This window comes from Channa argus, chromosome 5 (assembly GCF_033026475.1).
Source record: "Channa argus isolate prfri chromosome 5, Channa argus male v1.0, whole genome shotgun sequence".
Lineage (NCBI taxonomy): Eukaryota > Metazoa > Chordata > Actinopteri > Anabantiformes > Channidae > Channa > Channa argus.
In genome coordinates, this window is record NC_090201.1 from 9,028,399 (window position 1) to 9,044,284 (window position 15,886).

Here is a 15,886-nt window from a genome sequence, read left to right on the forward strand (position 1 = left end):
CAACAGTTATTAAAAGCGCTTCCAGATTTAATCAACAAGTTCTGACCTAATCAGACACTCATTACAGGGGGAAAAAAGGATTTTACGTGAATCCTCGGTAATTAAGAAATCAATAGGCCACCTGTCACGTGGCATGGATGAACAAAGCCAGTGCTTTCTATTTACTCCAAGATCTGTGTCAAGGTATCAAATGTGAATCTAAAAGAGAAATGCTCTAAACTGTATTCACACTGCCCCGCAGGGGCCACTGTGTGGTAGTCGCGTGTGAGCAGGTCAGCTGGGGAATCAGTAAAAACGTTTGTGGAGAACACACTCGTCCTAAACATTATTAGGAGTTTGTCTTAGAAAACTTGTTCTTACATTTTATTTGTGGGAAACTGACAGTAGCTGATAATATTAACCCACTCTTTTGGAAATAATACATGTTGTTATTCACATTAATCGAGCAAACATTTACGACTTTTTTTTTTTTTTGCCTAAATATTTCTGGATGTAAAATAGTGATTTTACTAGGTTAACTTAGGAGACATTGGGGAAGCTCCAAACACAAAAGTAGAAGCCATTGTGAACTCACCCCACCTATCCTGTTAATTTCAAGTGTTCAACTTTTACATGTAGTTGCTTTACACTAAAATTGCTTTCAAAATGAACGTATGATTCTAGGTTGTAAATAGCAGCACAAAGGGCTCCTGCAGTGTCACACCAGTGTCAGTGTCACCTATCAAGACTTTCTTTTGTTATGGCCGTCGCAGGGTATTTACACTGAACTAAAGGTTACATGATCATATGCGTAAGAGCTCATTGTCACAAGTTCTCTTTCTTGACATTCACACACAAAAAGTATTGTGAATTTGACCATTGAAATACGACTCTTCTTTTTTTTCCACCTTGAAAGCAAATGCTTAACCAGTACGGTTCAACCACAAGTGGACATAGGGATTTGAAGAGGTGGCGCTTGGATTAGAAGCGCACTGAGTCAGGACTGGTCGCTTGCCTCCAGTCTGTAAAAAATCACAAGCTTGTGAAATATCATCGCCCTTCTAATCTCATCTAGGTCTTACCACCCGATAGCCACCTTGACAGGATTTCAGCAAACCTGGAAAGACCGCCTATAGCACTCGTTCGGTAGAGGTGGTTCTTTTCGGGTTATGGGTTGAATTCCGCTTCGGGCAGCCAGTTGTTGGCACAGTGGTTTCTCAGAAACACATGGGAGTGCCACCACCACATACTCAAACGCAATTTCCACAAGTCTGTGACTCAGAGAGCCTGTTACATGAGCAGATATTTCAGCGTTAGGATTTCAAGATGACAGATCTATCAAGTCCATCCTCAGTGAGGCTGGACATTGAAACTACGCGTGGTCACTGAGCCGGAATGAGCATGTTTGGCACGGTACCTATCCGTCTGAATCCCCACCTTGTAGCAAGAGGTTGCGCACCTGGCCTCCCTTAAACGCACTTATAGCGCGCGGCTTTGACTTTGCTCTCCTCACAGGACTGCGATTTTTAAACGTCCGCCACCATGGTGGAGCACGGAGCCCTGGATATAATGTGTCTAAACAAGTATCGCCACAGTTCCTCTTCGTCGTCCAGCTCCGAGAACGACAAGAAGGATATCCCCAAAGAAAAGATTAGTTTGTCAGGGGACTATCCAAAGAAGACCGCAGAGTTCCTCAGCGGGCAGTATGGGACTAATTTGCTCCTAGTCGGGGCTGCGATGATGCTGGCCAATGCGTACCGTGTCCGCATTGTCAAAGAGGAGCATCTGCTGTCCTTTCTCACCTGCCTCATGATCCTTCAGCTGCTCTGGATGCTGTGGTACATCCTAGTGCGTAAAACACACAAAAATTCGCGGACCGAGAGAGATGTCCATGCCACCTCAAGTTGGATAAGAGGTGAGTTTGTATGCGATTACGCGCAATGTTCCAGCAGTAAATGCATAAAACCCGCAAGTGAAGTGGTTTTCTGTTTACAAGTGTTGTTTTTTAATGTAAATATGAAAATCCAACATTCTTACTAGATCCACGTCTTAGTCAGTTGGCAAATAAAAGGGAACGTTTTTATTAAAATAGCCACAGCAAACACTCATTTCAGTGTCAATAATAAGTGGGTCCTGTATGTCTTTTTTTCCTGGCAGGTGGTCTGAGTCTACTTGCAGTCCTTTCACTAATTATGGACTCTTTCCGAATCGGGTATTATGTTGGCGATCAGTCTTGTGTGTCTGCAATGCTTGCGGTATATCCTGTCATCCATGCAACTCACACCATAGCACAAGTACGTTTACAACCCCCACTTTAATTTCTATAACGCGACAATCTTTCAGCAGTCTTAGACACTGTGGAGTTTTTTTTCTGCGCACCACTTAACCAGGTAGGTCCCTGAATAATGTGCTCTTTGTTGCTCCAGACATGGTGCAACAATATAATCCTATCATTGTCCATGTTATTTGAGTGTAACTACATATGACAAGGGAAATCCACTGACTAAACGGACTTAAACAATTAATGCGTGGATTCATGAAGTTAATTTTAATGAAGACTGTTTAACCAAATATTTAGGATTTGTGTCCTGTTTTTGATGTTTTGTTTAGGTTCATTTTCTCTGGTTTCACATCAAGGATGTCATCAAGAGCTTTGAGACATTTGAGAGGTATATGACATATATGACATGACAAATTAACAATACATTTTTGTTGTCACATATATATTTTCTTAAAAAAATTACGATATGTGCAAAATATGAAATCTTGTTTCCAACTGTCTGTTTCCTTAGATTTGGTGTAATCCATGCAGTCTTCACCAACCTCATCCTCTGGGGCAGTGGTGTTATGTCAGAGGCTGAGCACTTCTTGAGCAACCACATGAGAAGACTTACTATAGTGGGATACGAAAACCTTACTACAGGTAAGGGCCAAGGGGTCGATTGCTGGCTTGTTCCTAGAAGACAAGTACAATAGTCCACTTGAGCTCTCACTTCAATGGATGAAAGAAAAAGGAAGGAGAGGGGGGATTATGAGGGGATGGGAGGTTAGCCCAGCAGGCCCAGTGGGTCTTGCTTGTGTCGAACGTTTCTCTATTAGGTTTCAAGAGACACAGTGTTACTAGTTTTGAGGCCCCCTCCCCGGCCTTTTCCCCACACTTCAGCCACCACCACCTTCCTTGGCAACCCCACGCTTGACCTCAGACGGCTTTGTCCCCAGGCTGCTTGCTCCCAAGGGTGCTGCAATTACAGTAACTGATACATCTAAGCCTAGGGTTGAGGGGTTCAGTTGCTCCTCCTCATATCCGGCTGACTGTGAGGCTGGCTGCACCCTGACTGTTGTTCCCTTTTTAATTAAAGGGTGCAGGACCATGGTGGTAGCCTTTTGGGGGGTGAGGGGTAGGAAGTGGGTGGGAGCACACGCCAGGGTTTTGTTGAGATGATCTCTAGAGGGCAACAGCCTTACCACAGTGTTACGGTGGGCTTTACAAAGAGTGAGTAAGTATAAAAAGTGTATTGTCAGAACCATCTAAGATGATCTGGTGCCCGGCTACTGAGTGAAATTTTAAATTCAAATTGGATAATGAAAACTGACCATCAAGGTCTTAAATACAAAGCTATTATAGAATTTTGTGCTGCAAGATATAAACATGTTTTTTTCAAATTTAAGTTTACTCTCACATCTAGACATTGAAATTAATTTAATAAAGACGCAGCAAACAAGTAACACCCTGGATAGCAGGTTGAGAAAGGATGTATTTTACTTCGATACTAGTGTAAGCTTAGACATATACAGTGTTTATAAAAAGTTTTAAGGCAAAAACTTATCAAAGTTAAAACAATCTTTATCTCAACTGTTTATTCAGAATCACGGGTGGCTGGAGCCTATTCCAGCTGTTGTTGGATGAGAGTGGGATACACCCTGAATGGGTCACCAGTCTATCTCAGGTCCAACACAGAGAGACATACACAGACAAACAACCACTCTCACCTCCAAACAATTTAGTCACCAGTTAAGCTAACATGCATGTCTTTGGACTGTGGGAGGAAACTGAGTGAGTACCCAGGGGAACTCACAAGCATGGGGAGAACATGCACACTCCACACAGCTGGCAGGTAGAGTCAAATCAGCAACCTTCTAGCTGTAAGGTGGCAATGCTATCCACTTCAGCACTGGACTGCCAAAACAGATTCATACAAAGTCGTTTCAACTATAAAAAAGAAAAAACAACTGCATAAATATTCACCATTTTAAGTAACTCATCTAAATATCACTGGTTCAGTGTTGATCATCTGAGTGCAGTGAGTTTCATCAGTCAAAGCTTTAATGGAGAGAACAAAGCTCATGTTAAGTCTCGTCTAGAAGTTGCCAGAAGATTTGAGACTCTGAAACTGGAAAAAGGTTCCTTGGAGACCATCAGACTAGATGCTATGACTGGTAATGAACCTGGGAAACAGTTGCCGTTTTCACTGTCTGTAATCTCAGACACTGAAGCTTGTAACTCCTTCAGAGTACTCAGGGGTTTTGAAAACTGCCTGACTAGGCAGCTGTATACCTTAGCCATATTCGTTCCATTTATTATTAAGGGATCTAACTGTACTCTAAGGCAGGGGTTCTCAATCCTGGCTCTCAAAGACCTCTGCCCGGCTTATTTCCAAACTATCTCTCCCCTGCTGATTATCTGGATCAGAAGCTTTAGATGAGAGTGGAGTGAAGTGAATTGGTATCTTCCAGCGTCTGATCGACTGATCATAAAACTGACTATAAAATAATAAATCAAGACTTTAAAGGCATTTATATTTTACAGTTTAAAATCTACCAAAGTGTAACTATGCACGAACATAAGAAAAAATGAATTAATTCAGATTTGCTAACACTGTTTTTGTAATTTGCAGTATATTTACTCTGTGATTTTTAGACAATAAGGCACTGACATTATTATTTTCATCAAGATAATCTGAGGTCTATGAAACTATGGAACAAATAGCATACTTGTTAGGTATTTGTGCGTGTGTGTGTTTATTGTAATATATCTGTTTTTGATTCTGTCAGTAAAGAATGATATCCTGATGGGTGGATGTGTTATATTGTCTAACAAGATAAATAGTGTTATGACACCATTCGTCACCTCTCATACATTTGTATTTGTTTTTGTTGTTTTTTTGCAGTGCACCCAGAGTCTCTGTGTAATTGCACCACCAGCGCTTGCTCCCTGTTTCTGAGCAGCCTCTCCTATCTTTATCCCTTCAACATCGAGTACCACATCTTTGTTTCTGCATTGCTATTTGTCATGTGGAAGAACATTGGGCGAAGCATAGACCTTGCACATAAAAAAAAATTGCCCACCAAAACCCAAAACCTCGCCGTAGGCCCTATTATGGGTCTGCTTGCACTTGGCAGCACAATTGGGATCCTGGTGGTCTACATCTCTAACATGGATGACTCCATCTCAGCACGTCAGTCAGCCATAACCATGTTCTACATTTATGGCATTGTCATACTGGCATTCATGTGTGTTGCTGGTGCTTCAGGTCTAGTCATATACCGAGTGGACCACGTCCCTTTGGACACGTCCAAGAACCCATCCAGACAGCTGGATATAGAACTGCTGTTTGGATCGTCAATTGGCGCTTGGCTCATGTCTTGGTGCAGTGTAGTGGCTGTGGTTGGCACTGATAGCAATCCTCCTTACCGCTGGATGAACTTTGCCTACTCTCTGCTTATTGTGTTGGAAAAGTACCTCCAGAACCTCTTCATAGTAGAGTCTCTTTACCGTGAGAAGGAGGAGGGAGAAAGGGAGGACCCAGAGTTACCTTCTTCTTCAGAAATCTTCTCGGTGAGTTCCTCTTTGGCCCCGCCGTACAACGGAATCATCAACCAAGGCTTTGACACTCCGGACAGGTCCTGTGTAAACACGGAGAATAGACAGGACGACAACGGACAGGTGCACGAATCTTTAGATGTCAGGAAGTCTTTGGAGGGGCCGTTGCCTGTGGAAAACAATATCGAGGAGCCTCTAAATATAAAGAGGCAAATCCTGAAGAACATCTCTGTCTTCCTGATAATGTGCAACATGTCGGTGAGCATGGCTTACATTATAGTAATAATAACAATAATAGGAATAATGACAAGGGAATTAATGCAAGTTAGTTTATTGTATGTTAATTTTCTATGTGTTTGAATATAATTTTATTACAAATTCTTCAGTTTTTATCTAAATGCTAGTATCTGAAATCACTGATTATTGTGTTAAGCATATCCAATGAATATGTTTATATCAAAAATGGAACAAAAAACTACGGTATGTCTGATGTGACAAGTTTTGGTTTATTGCCAAATTTAAAAACATTAAAATATGTCAGTCTTTTGTGTGCAGCTTTTAATTAATTACTTTAATTTCCCTTTTACAGCTCTGGATCCTTCCTGCCTTTGGCTGCCGGCCACAATACGACAACGGGTTGGAGGAGGAGATATTCGGCTTCAACATATGGACCACAGTTCTCAATATCGCTATTCCTTTGAGCCTTTTCTACCGCATGCACTCAGTTGCCTCCCTTTGGGAGGTGTTCCGTCACGTCTGACAGAGTAGCATGTGACTGACAGTGCCAGGTAACATGCACAGGGACACCTGTCACCACTGGCTTTTCAGAGTGTCTCACAGCCCAGGTCAACCGTTCAGGATGCAGTCTGGGTCACACTCCAACAAACTTGATAGCAAGCTGTGGGGACAAACAAAACGCAGGTCCCTACAGAGGAACACAAACCTATTAGCCTGCGATCCTTGAACAATTTGCCTTGTAACTGTATAATGCAAGGCTGATTAAAGCTGGTGATGAAAAGAACCTTTAGTTTAAGAATTTTAAAAGGGCCCTCTGTGCTTCTTGCTCTGTAATCACATTTCACTTCATGTAAAAAATAAAGCAAATATGTATATATAGACATACACACTGTATCCGATATGCACATTTTGTACGGTTTCATTAGTAAATTAAAATATATTATAACCACTTGATTTTCACATGTAAGCAAAATGTAACAAAAATATCTTATGAGGTAATAGTACTGTATTTCAAAGAGCCACAAGTGGGTCAGTGTACTACTTGACCTATATTTTATCTGCATTTTAAATGTGGATACTTTATATGGATTAGGTTCTCATTTACTGTACGTAGTGGGTCTAATAGGTCAATGGATGACACTTTAATGGATCAATACTTGAGATAAAAGGGTAGTGACAATCGTAGAATGGCACTATACTTTGAATAATCTTTACAAACTGGACAATCGTTCTCAGAGGTAGCTGTCTCAGTCATTTAAGGTTTATAACTGTCAAAACACTGATGCTCTGTTCTCTTGTGTTGAATGTAAAGTTATGTTCTAAGTTATGTTACTGTGTAGCACTGTTGTAATTACACTGGAGTCCTGTAAACTCTATCCACATTATAAAAAAATTAACTATCACAATTTTATTGTATAAACTGATCTCCTTTGTATTATTACAACACTGTAAATTACTTTATGATGGAAGGATGACAACTGGGATTCCAGGCACGAGGCTGTATGTTTACAGCAGAAGGATCCGTACCAAAAACCTTCCCAGTCTGTCTGCATTACTTGTTTTTTATGATAGAAACCACATACACACTAGAAAATTGTACTCTACAATTTTATAACAAATCAATGTGTTTTTTCAGTGAGGCGTCCAGCAGGTTCTCAACCTGGTGCTACCCACTATCTATACGTGTTCTCAATATGTGCCAAGTTGTGATAGAATTCTTGTTTTGTTTTTAGGTACAAATGAAATATTATTGTTTATATATCTTTCTAAATACACTGCCATGCATGCAAAATTATTCACAAACTGTGATACAAATCTGCAAAACTTCCAAAGAAAATGTGCTGTATGAAATAATATGCACAGTAGTGATGAATGTATATCATTTATCTGTTGAAATAAAGAACAACCTGTCACTTATCTCTTGTTGGCTTCATGTGTTTTATTTTTTAACGCTAAGGAACTCCTCATCCATTGTTCCTTTCTACTGAGATTCTGAATGTGAAGCGACTGCCGTAACCTTGTGCACCACAGGATGGCGCCAAGTATTTGTATGTTTTTAGGACTTTAATGGGACCTTGTAATAAAAGAAACCGCAGCTACATGACTTTTTCTAAATACAAAAAGTATAGAAATCAAGTCACATTCTAGAGAATGGATGCTAAAAAGTCACATGTGCTTCAAGGTTGTAACTTCATACATATCAGAAACACTCGGGTACCTAATATGTCTATTTTTCCTATGCACACCATGTTATTGTACACTTGGACCTAATCTTCAGTGTTAAAGGATCGCGTCCATGTGGAGCATACTTTAAAATTTAGCACTTACATTCAATATTAACATCGGTAGTAACATTAAGGTATAGATGCACTGTTTGCCTCCTGACATAACATCCCAAGATTATAGGTCACTCCAGAGAATTAGGCATCGGGCGTCGGGAGGTTATTTTGACGTAGTGTCAGACCGATTTGACAGGCAGGCAGACACGTCTAAAAATATCTGTGACGTTTCAAAGCCGGAAACGACGCTGCTGCTGCTGCTGCGGCACAAACACACGGCGACACAGACCGTGCGCGGAGCTCCTGGTCTAACATGCCCTCTGAGAGTGTGAATGTGACTCACCTGTTCAGGCAACTCCTGAAACTGGTTGAGCTGCAAACTCCAGTCAGCGGTTAAACAATCGAATGAAGTGAGCAAGAGGCTGACATTACGTTAGGTGCTGGTAGTTTTACTACTACGTTCCGGTGTCCCATTGTTAGCCAAGAGCGGAGATTATGGTGCTGGCAAGGAAAGTATGAATCAAATGCGGGTTCATTCATACTTCTGGGCAAGATAGATAGATAGATAGATAGATAGATAGATAGATAGATAGATAGATAGATAGATAGATAGATAGATAGATAGATAGATGATAGAGTCTGTTGAAAACACTATGGGAACATGGTGTAGACAGGTTTGCTGTTTCAGCACCATGGACAGCTCAGTGAGTGCTGAAATTGAGGACTACGCGCAAGGCTCAGTTCTTTGGGTTTGTACATGTAGTACATTCTTTTTACTTACGCGCCGCAGCTATTTATTAGTACTTCTGGGTACACAGTCTGCACTACACAATTTAATCCTCCACAAAACACCCCATGTTGTCACTCCCGCCACTGCAGCATCGTGTGATGTCAAATGTAGATAATACGCACTAGGGAGGATAGACATTCCACAACTGGCTGAAAGCGCTCGATTGAAGTTTGTAGCTATGCACTTTGGAGTTTCCACTACTTTTGTCTTATCCCTTTTCTAACAGAGTGCACAGTTGTGCGTGACACCACGCACAAAAGAGGCGTGATGCTGTATGCGCACCAACCAGGTTAAGATAGTGTCTGTTAGGTTGTAGGGACTCCCTCCTCACCCACACCGCGCTCAGGATACCTTGGACTGAGAGATCCACAAAAGCAGCCAGGTCAGACGACCGTTCTGACAAGGCTGCAACATGCGCTATCTACTGCCTGCTGCGCTCCAGCCTCTCGGCGCACCTGGCATAGTTTTAAGAAGCTCACTTGTCATTTTTCGTCTGTTTTGCGCTCCACATGAAGCTGGAAGTCGAGCAAGTCAATGGGGACAGTGTGGTGAGTGGCTGATAACTGCGTCCGTGCCAGCGCACGGAGCAATACACTGCAGTTTTACTTGAAGAGGCAAATGGATATCCCAGCCAAGTATCTTTCGTCGGTGCAGGGGATTGACTCCATGCCGGCACCCCTCGACGAAATTATGTGGAACAGCACCGAATCAGAAGCAACAAGCGACGGGAGGAAGGATATGGTGGTGCGCACAGTGACCGGCTGTCTGCTGTCCCTGCTCATCCTATGGACCCTGCTGGGGAACATCCTGGTGTGCTCCGCGGTGCTCCGCTTTCGACACCTGCGGACCAAAGTCACCAACATTTTCATAGTCTCTTTGGCTCTATCTGATTTGTTTGTGGCCGTCCTGGTGATGCCCTGGAAAGCTGTGGCAGAGGTGGCGGGGTATTGGCCATTTGGCACTTTCTGCAATGTCTGGGTCGCTTTTGACATTATGTGCTCCACCGCCTCCATCCTCAACCTCTGTATTATTAGCGTGGACAGATACTGGGCCATTTCCAGCCCTTTCCGCTATGAGAGGAAAATGACCCAGCGTGTTGCCTTTGTTATGATTAGCATCACTTGGACGTTGTCTGTGCTCATTTCATTCATACCGGTACAGCTAAACTGGCACAAAGCCAGCGGTGACGACATGGCTGGGGCGCACAACTCTTCCACTAGTCGGCAGATGGAAGAAAACTGCGATTCCAGCCTGAGCAGAGAGTATGCTATTTCTTCCTCTTTGATAAGTTTCTATATTCCCGTGGCAATTATGATTGTGACTTACACCCGAATATATCGGATTGCGCAAATACAAATTAGAAGAATAGCCTCCCTGGAAAGAGCTGCAGAACACGCGCAAAGTTGTAGGACCAACAGAATAGAGTGCCAACACCACAACACATTAAAAACGTCTATAAAACGGGAAACTAAAGTGTTCAAAACTCTGTCGGTGATTATGGGTGTCTTTGTGTGTTGCTGGTTACCTTTCTTCGTTTTAAACTGCATGGTCCCGTTCTGCGACAAGCCCGCCACAGACCGGGACGCAGGTCTGCCGTGCGTCAGCGAGACCACTTTTGACGTCTTTGTGTGGTTCGGCTGGACCAACTCCTCCCTGAATCCCATCATTTACGCCTTCAACGCCGAGTTCAGGAAGGCCTTCGCCAGCCTCTTGGGTTGTCGCTATTTCTGCTCTAACACGCCAGTGGAAACTGTCAACATCAGCAACGAGCTGGTCTCATATAACCAAGACACCATCATCCATAAAGAAATCGCAAACGCTTATGTGAACATGATCCCCAACGTGGTTGAATGTATTGAGCACGAAGAGACTTTTGACAGGATTTCACAGTTATCTCACAACAATGACAACGCCACCGACTCAGTTTGTGACTTGGAGGACTGTGAGGCAGATATCAGCCTTGACAGGATGTCCCCATTCACACCCAATGGATTACACTGATTACAACCCTATGTACCTCCGTGCGTAATTGGATGTATTGATAATAATGCCATCGTTCATTCAGCTTTTCGTCCCAGGAGCTCCCCTCCATAGTGAGCGCACAGGCCAGGGTAGTCTGAGCTGCCGAGCAGCGCCACTTTCAGCTGGTGAAGGATCTATTGACTGTCTCATGGGGCGCATGCCTCGGCAGCCACTAGCCTGTCCTTTGCATCATATAGGCTATGAGATGTGATGTTGTCCCGTTCTGAAAAAAAAGTGATGTGTAGGTGTTTATTTACATGACAAGTGAAGTCTCTGTCCATTTGTTCCAAGGTTAAATGTTGGTGAAGCTTTTGTTTCTTGGTGGGCTGTAATCAGAGCATCTGTGTCCACCATGTCCACCCACTTTGAAGGTGAAATGTTTATAAAGACTCATGGAGGCTTTACAAAGTAAACCTTTTGCTGCTCAAAAACCTCATGCTTATCCAGTGCCCGCCTTTCCACTGAGTATGAAAACTGAGGGCAGCCTTACTGACAGTGCAAGAAAGATAGCTCTACTCCAGTGCAGTCATTTCAGCGCCTTACAGCTTATTCAAGGAAGAGTTCTAAGACATGAAAGCACATACAGCACATTTGCTGTATGGAGTTTATGTTACAGTATATGATGCCAAAATGCAGTATTAAAGAGTTCAACCGATGCACCCACCCCAATGACTCCTCTAGCTCAACTGCTTGTCATCACTTGGACTATGGCACAGTTGGATCCAGCCTCCGATGGCTAGAGGCACTAATGGAGTTTTCTTTCTTGCTGATGCCAAAACTACAAGATGGCTCTGCTTTAGGAACTTTAGACACAAAGTAAAGACAAGACAGAATCAAGACTGTCCTAAATGACCAAAGATGAATCAATTCCTCTGACATAATAAGGCTCCGGGATTTTTTCAACTGAAGGAATTGTTGCTATTGAGATTTGAGACACTGGGTGAACACAACCAGATGTCATATATCACCTCTCCCACACCTCTCTTATCTCTGTACTGTACAGATGACCTAATTTGAATGTAAACTACTGTCCTTTAAACAGTGAAGTGTGTCATCATTTGTCTAATAAAATGCTTTCATGCCGCAAGGAACAGACTGCTCTGGTATCTTCCTGAAGCTACTTTTATTAAGGGTTGAAGGGTTGAAGCTTTTTCCTCTTTACTTTAACTTGAATTATATGTTAAAACTCATGCACGTTCACCTCCTTCCTGTTGTTGTTGCTGTTTTGTTATTTCTCTTTTTTGTGCACTTTGGAAGTGGACAGAGGCAGGAAATGTGTGCAGAAAAACCCAGAGTAAGGGATGACATGTAACAGAGGTTCCCAGTGGACTCAGACTGGGGAGGTCAGGTGGTGGGCATCTATAGGCCGCTGCTCCTTCAGGACACTACTGTAGCCTGACATCTCTTCTGTGGATTCAGACAGATGATAGGGTTTTCTCTGGCAGTAGCAGACATGATTGAACCCTGCTCATCAGCGGTAGTACAGATGACCGTGTGTGTACTGTAGAGTAATAAAAAGAGCCAGCATGGCAGAAAAGAGATAAGCACATAAGTTTCAACCTCTAGTCAAGGACATTATTTTCTTTGAATCAGGATCCAATCTTCATATAGAAAACTTCCCTTTGTACCAGTTAAAATAAAAACAGTTGGTTGATCTGCCAACTGACAGCCATCTGTCAGTTCTGCCTTTCTGCCAACAAAAACAAAACACATTACGTGCAAATCCCTTCACTGTTCTCCTCTAGGTTTGGCAGGTACTAACTTGCAAGCTTTCACAGAAGCTTTTTACATGCAAATAAATAAATAAATAAATCTTAGCAAATACATTTGTCACAAGTTATGTTTTTAAACCCTATTTGCCAGAAATAAACTTCAGTTGTTGATGTAAACAGATATGGGAATAGGGTAGAGTAATCAATCCACATCATGCCAGAGAGCAAAAAGAGGCCTGTTGAAGTTGTATTGACTAAAGAAAAATCATGCCAATGGCAATTATCTCACACAGCCCAGTCATTTAAATTATGTCTGTATACCAGTAAGGAAATTATTTTCTGCAAAATGATTTTGCACAGCATGAAAAATTAGATAATAAACCCTGGAGGGCAACACAGTGGTATTAATGTGGGTAGAGACAAGTGCTGCTTTTTCCCACCCACATTTGTGCCTGCCAGTCCAGGGATTGATCCTATTGCCTCATGCTCACTTGTTTAAGCACTAGGCCACCACTTCCACACGCTCTATATTATTGGATTATTATCACTGAAACTCTCAAGAACTGGTTTTATGGCCCCTTCTGATTCATTTCCACGAGCATGGTGTTTTTTTAAACGTATCTATGACATTTTTGTCCCCCAAAATTGTTTAGCTTTGTCCAAACCCATTATTGCTAACAGTGCAAATTCCCCTTTGCCCTCCTGCAGCTGTTTCTGCACATATTTACATAAAACATACATTATTCATGAGTTCCTACTCCGATTAGCTGGTGGAGAGTTTCTGTACTTCACCCACCGCCAATCAGAATACTTGAATAGGCTAAAGGCTGCATCAGCACCTTATTCCAACCCAGGGCTAATTTGTCTGGTTCACAACTACAGCAACCCTTTAATATTTATATCAATGTTATAAGTATATATGTACATATGTTATAAGTACCTCATGTATTATACAGAACTTAGTACTCACTCATCAAAGTTTATAATGGCACTCCAATCATGCAAACATCTGTTTGGGTAGAGTTAAAATTTATAGTAATTATTTATCTAAAAATGGGAACAATATAAGATGATATGTAAGATATGTAAGATGAAAGATTGGGGAGGACAAACAGAAAAGTAATTTTGATCTAAAGGGTTGGTGCACTTTAAATCTGCAATTCTAAAACCTTGGCCTCATATTGAAGGCATGATTAAAGCAGGAGCTCATCATTTCAAGTTTCTAGGGCCACAGTTTGTCTTCAGCTGCTGCTAATCCCATTTAATTGAAACTGGAATAATATTATGGACATTAAGGTATCCATAATACAGTATCTTATGGAGATTATTATATAAGAGGACATAGCATTTTTTAGACAGCATGTTGTGTTTTTTTAGCAATCAAGGACTGAACCTGTAATAAAGCAGCGGCAATCCCAGGGGATGATGTGAACACTTGTTCTCTGTTCTGGGTCCTTGCAGTGTGGAACAGATATGAAAGGTGGCTTGACCTTGATATTCAGCCTAGACAGGAGGGCTGGAGAAGAAGTGGAGGCAGGCTTAGGGGGGTTACACCATCCGTCAGGACACATTTGTCAAAACCACTCTCTTTGCTTCTGCACGCACATGCAACACACTGAAAACACATCTCTATCACCTCTCTGCTCTCAGGGCGCTTCCTTCCACTTTTATGTTTAGGTTATTTCAGTCATCTAAGGAAAAGAGACCTTCCTGTTTCCCACAGCTCTTAAAAGAGCAGGTTGAACACAGTGAGTGACACCACTTTGAGCTTATCCTACATGATTGCTGAGTAAATTTTCTCTATTACTTTAAATCAAGCCTGACCTTTTTGATCCGACAGCCGACGAATGACCGAGAACAACCTAATCAATCTCAGTGTTTTGTGATCATCTCCTTTCTCCTTTTGTCACACACCTATACTTTCATCTTCCACTCTTCACAGTGAATCTTTCAACTATGCCTAAATTTTAATGATTGCATGTTTTATTCTAATGATAAAAGAATCTGTCAAACTGAGGTTCAAGTCTTTGGACCTGCATTGTTAAAGTAGAGTTGTCTTACAGATTACTGAGCTGCTTTTGCACATCTTTTCAAGAACAGTTCCACTTTGAAAATCAGCTGTTGTGCTCTTTAAAACTCCTTCCTCCACCTCTCGCTGCCTCACATCTGCTCCCTATCTATGACGCAGTCTGTGGTTTTGAGTTACTTTCAGTGAGCTTGAATGAAGACAGAGACCGGTGTCTCTTTCTCAAAAGGCAACTGTTCCATTTTGTATCTTAGCCAGTGGCATGGACAAACAATTAAAGGCAGAACAAAACCTACTCTCTTCTTTTCTGCTGATGTGTGGTATCATGCACAAATAGGCAAAGCTAGTGTTTGGAATATTTATTGCTTTGTGACAGCTTTTATAAATCACTGTAAATTATTTTAACCAGACTATTACAAATAAATGGATAAAGAAATTACTTAATTTAAAGATTTGCCAGTGTGTTTTGTACAGAGCTTAGACACACTGTTCAATAAAGTTAACATTTTGTCTGCAAAATGAAAATCATTATATTCAGTTGCATCTAATTAGGAATCCATTTAATATTTCAAAAGAAGTGTGATCCCCTAAGAGATTTTCTCATTTGTGCAACAAAGTGCAGAGGAAAAATATACATCTTTAGGTATAATTAAGAATTGAAAATAAGGTAACTCAGCTAATATGATTCACCAGGGCAAGGGTGTGGCAATTATGATTGTGACTTACACCCAAATATATCGGATTGCGCAAATAGAAATGAGAAGAATAGCCTCCCTGGAAAGAGCGGCAGAACACGCTTTCATCAAAAAAACAACCCCACAGCTTTTATCACATTGTAAATTTCTCAGTCCTGACTGTTTTTTTAGAAATTGAACACACATTTCTCACAGTAACAAAGAGAATATGACCAGATTTCAGATTTAAGGTGACAAGCTCAGGTCATTTTACTGGGGTTGGTCACACCACAGTACACAGTGTGTGTGATGCTTCTGTGGCCTTCACCTGTGGCAAAACCCTAAC

General features: G+C 41.7%; 2 protein-coding genes across 2 annotated transcripts; both read left to right on the forward strand.

The window, feature by feature from the left end:
* The first annotated feature begins 812 nt into the window (after nucleotides 1–812).
* otop1 (otopetrin 1) lies at nucleotides 813–7,969 on the forward strand. The gene is made up of 6 exons (XM_067505973.1): nucleotides 813–1,894; nucleotides 2,137–2,273; nucleotides 2,590–2,648; nucleotides 2,772–2,902; nucleotides 5,148–6,058; nucleotides 6,390–7,969. Exons 1-6 carry the CDS (start codon nucleotides 1,522–1,524, stop codon nucleotides 6,558–6,560), a joined length of 1,782 nt encoding a protein of 593 aa, XP_067362074.1. The 5' UTR covers nucleotides 813–1,521; the 3' UTR covers nucleotides 6,561–7,969.
* Nucleotides 7,970–8,748: 779 nt separating this feature from the next.
* drd5a (dopamine receptor D5a) lies at nucleotides 8,749–12,306 on the forward strand. Its single transcript, XM_067505974.1, has one exon. The coding sequence runs from the start codon at nucleotides 9,725–9,727 to the stop codon at nucleotides 11,105–11,107; it is 1,383 nt and encodes a 460-aa protein (XP_067362075.1). The 5' UTR covers nucleotides 8,749–9,724; the 3' UTR covers nucleotides 11,108–12,306.
* Nucleotides 12,307–15,886: the final 3,580 nt, after the last annotated feature.

Excerpts from the sequence above, each read along its gene's own strand:
- otop1 (XM_067505973.1), top strand. The coding sequence starts at position 1,522 with ATGGTGGAGCACGGAGCCCTGGATATAATGTGTCTAAACAAGTATCGC. Across the intron at positions 2,274-2,589 it reads CAACTCACACCATAGCACAA|GTTCATTTTCTCTGGTTTCA; the intron begins GTACGTTTACAA and ends TGTTTTGTTTAG. Across the intron at positions 6,059-6,389 it reads TGATAATGTGCAACATGTCG|CTCTGGATCCTTCCTGCCTT; the intron begins GTGAGCATGGCT and ends TCCCTTTTACAG.
- drd5a (XM_067505974.1), top strand. The coding sequence starts at position 9,725 with ATGGATATCCCAGCCAAGTATCTTTCGTCGGTGCAGGGGATTGACTCC.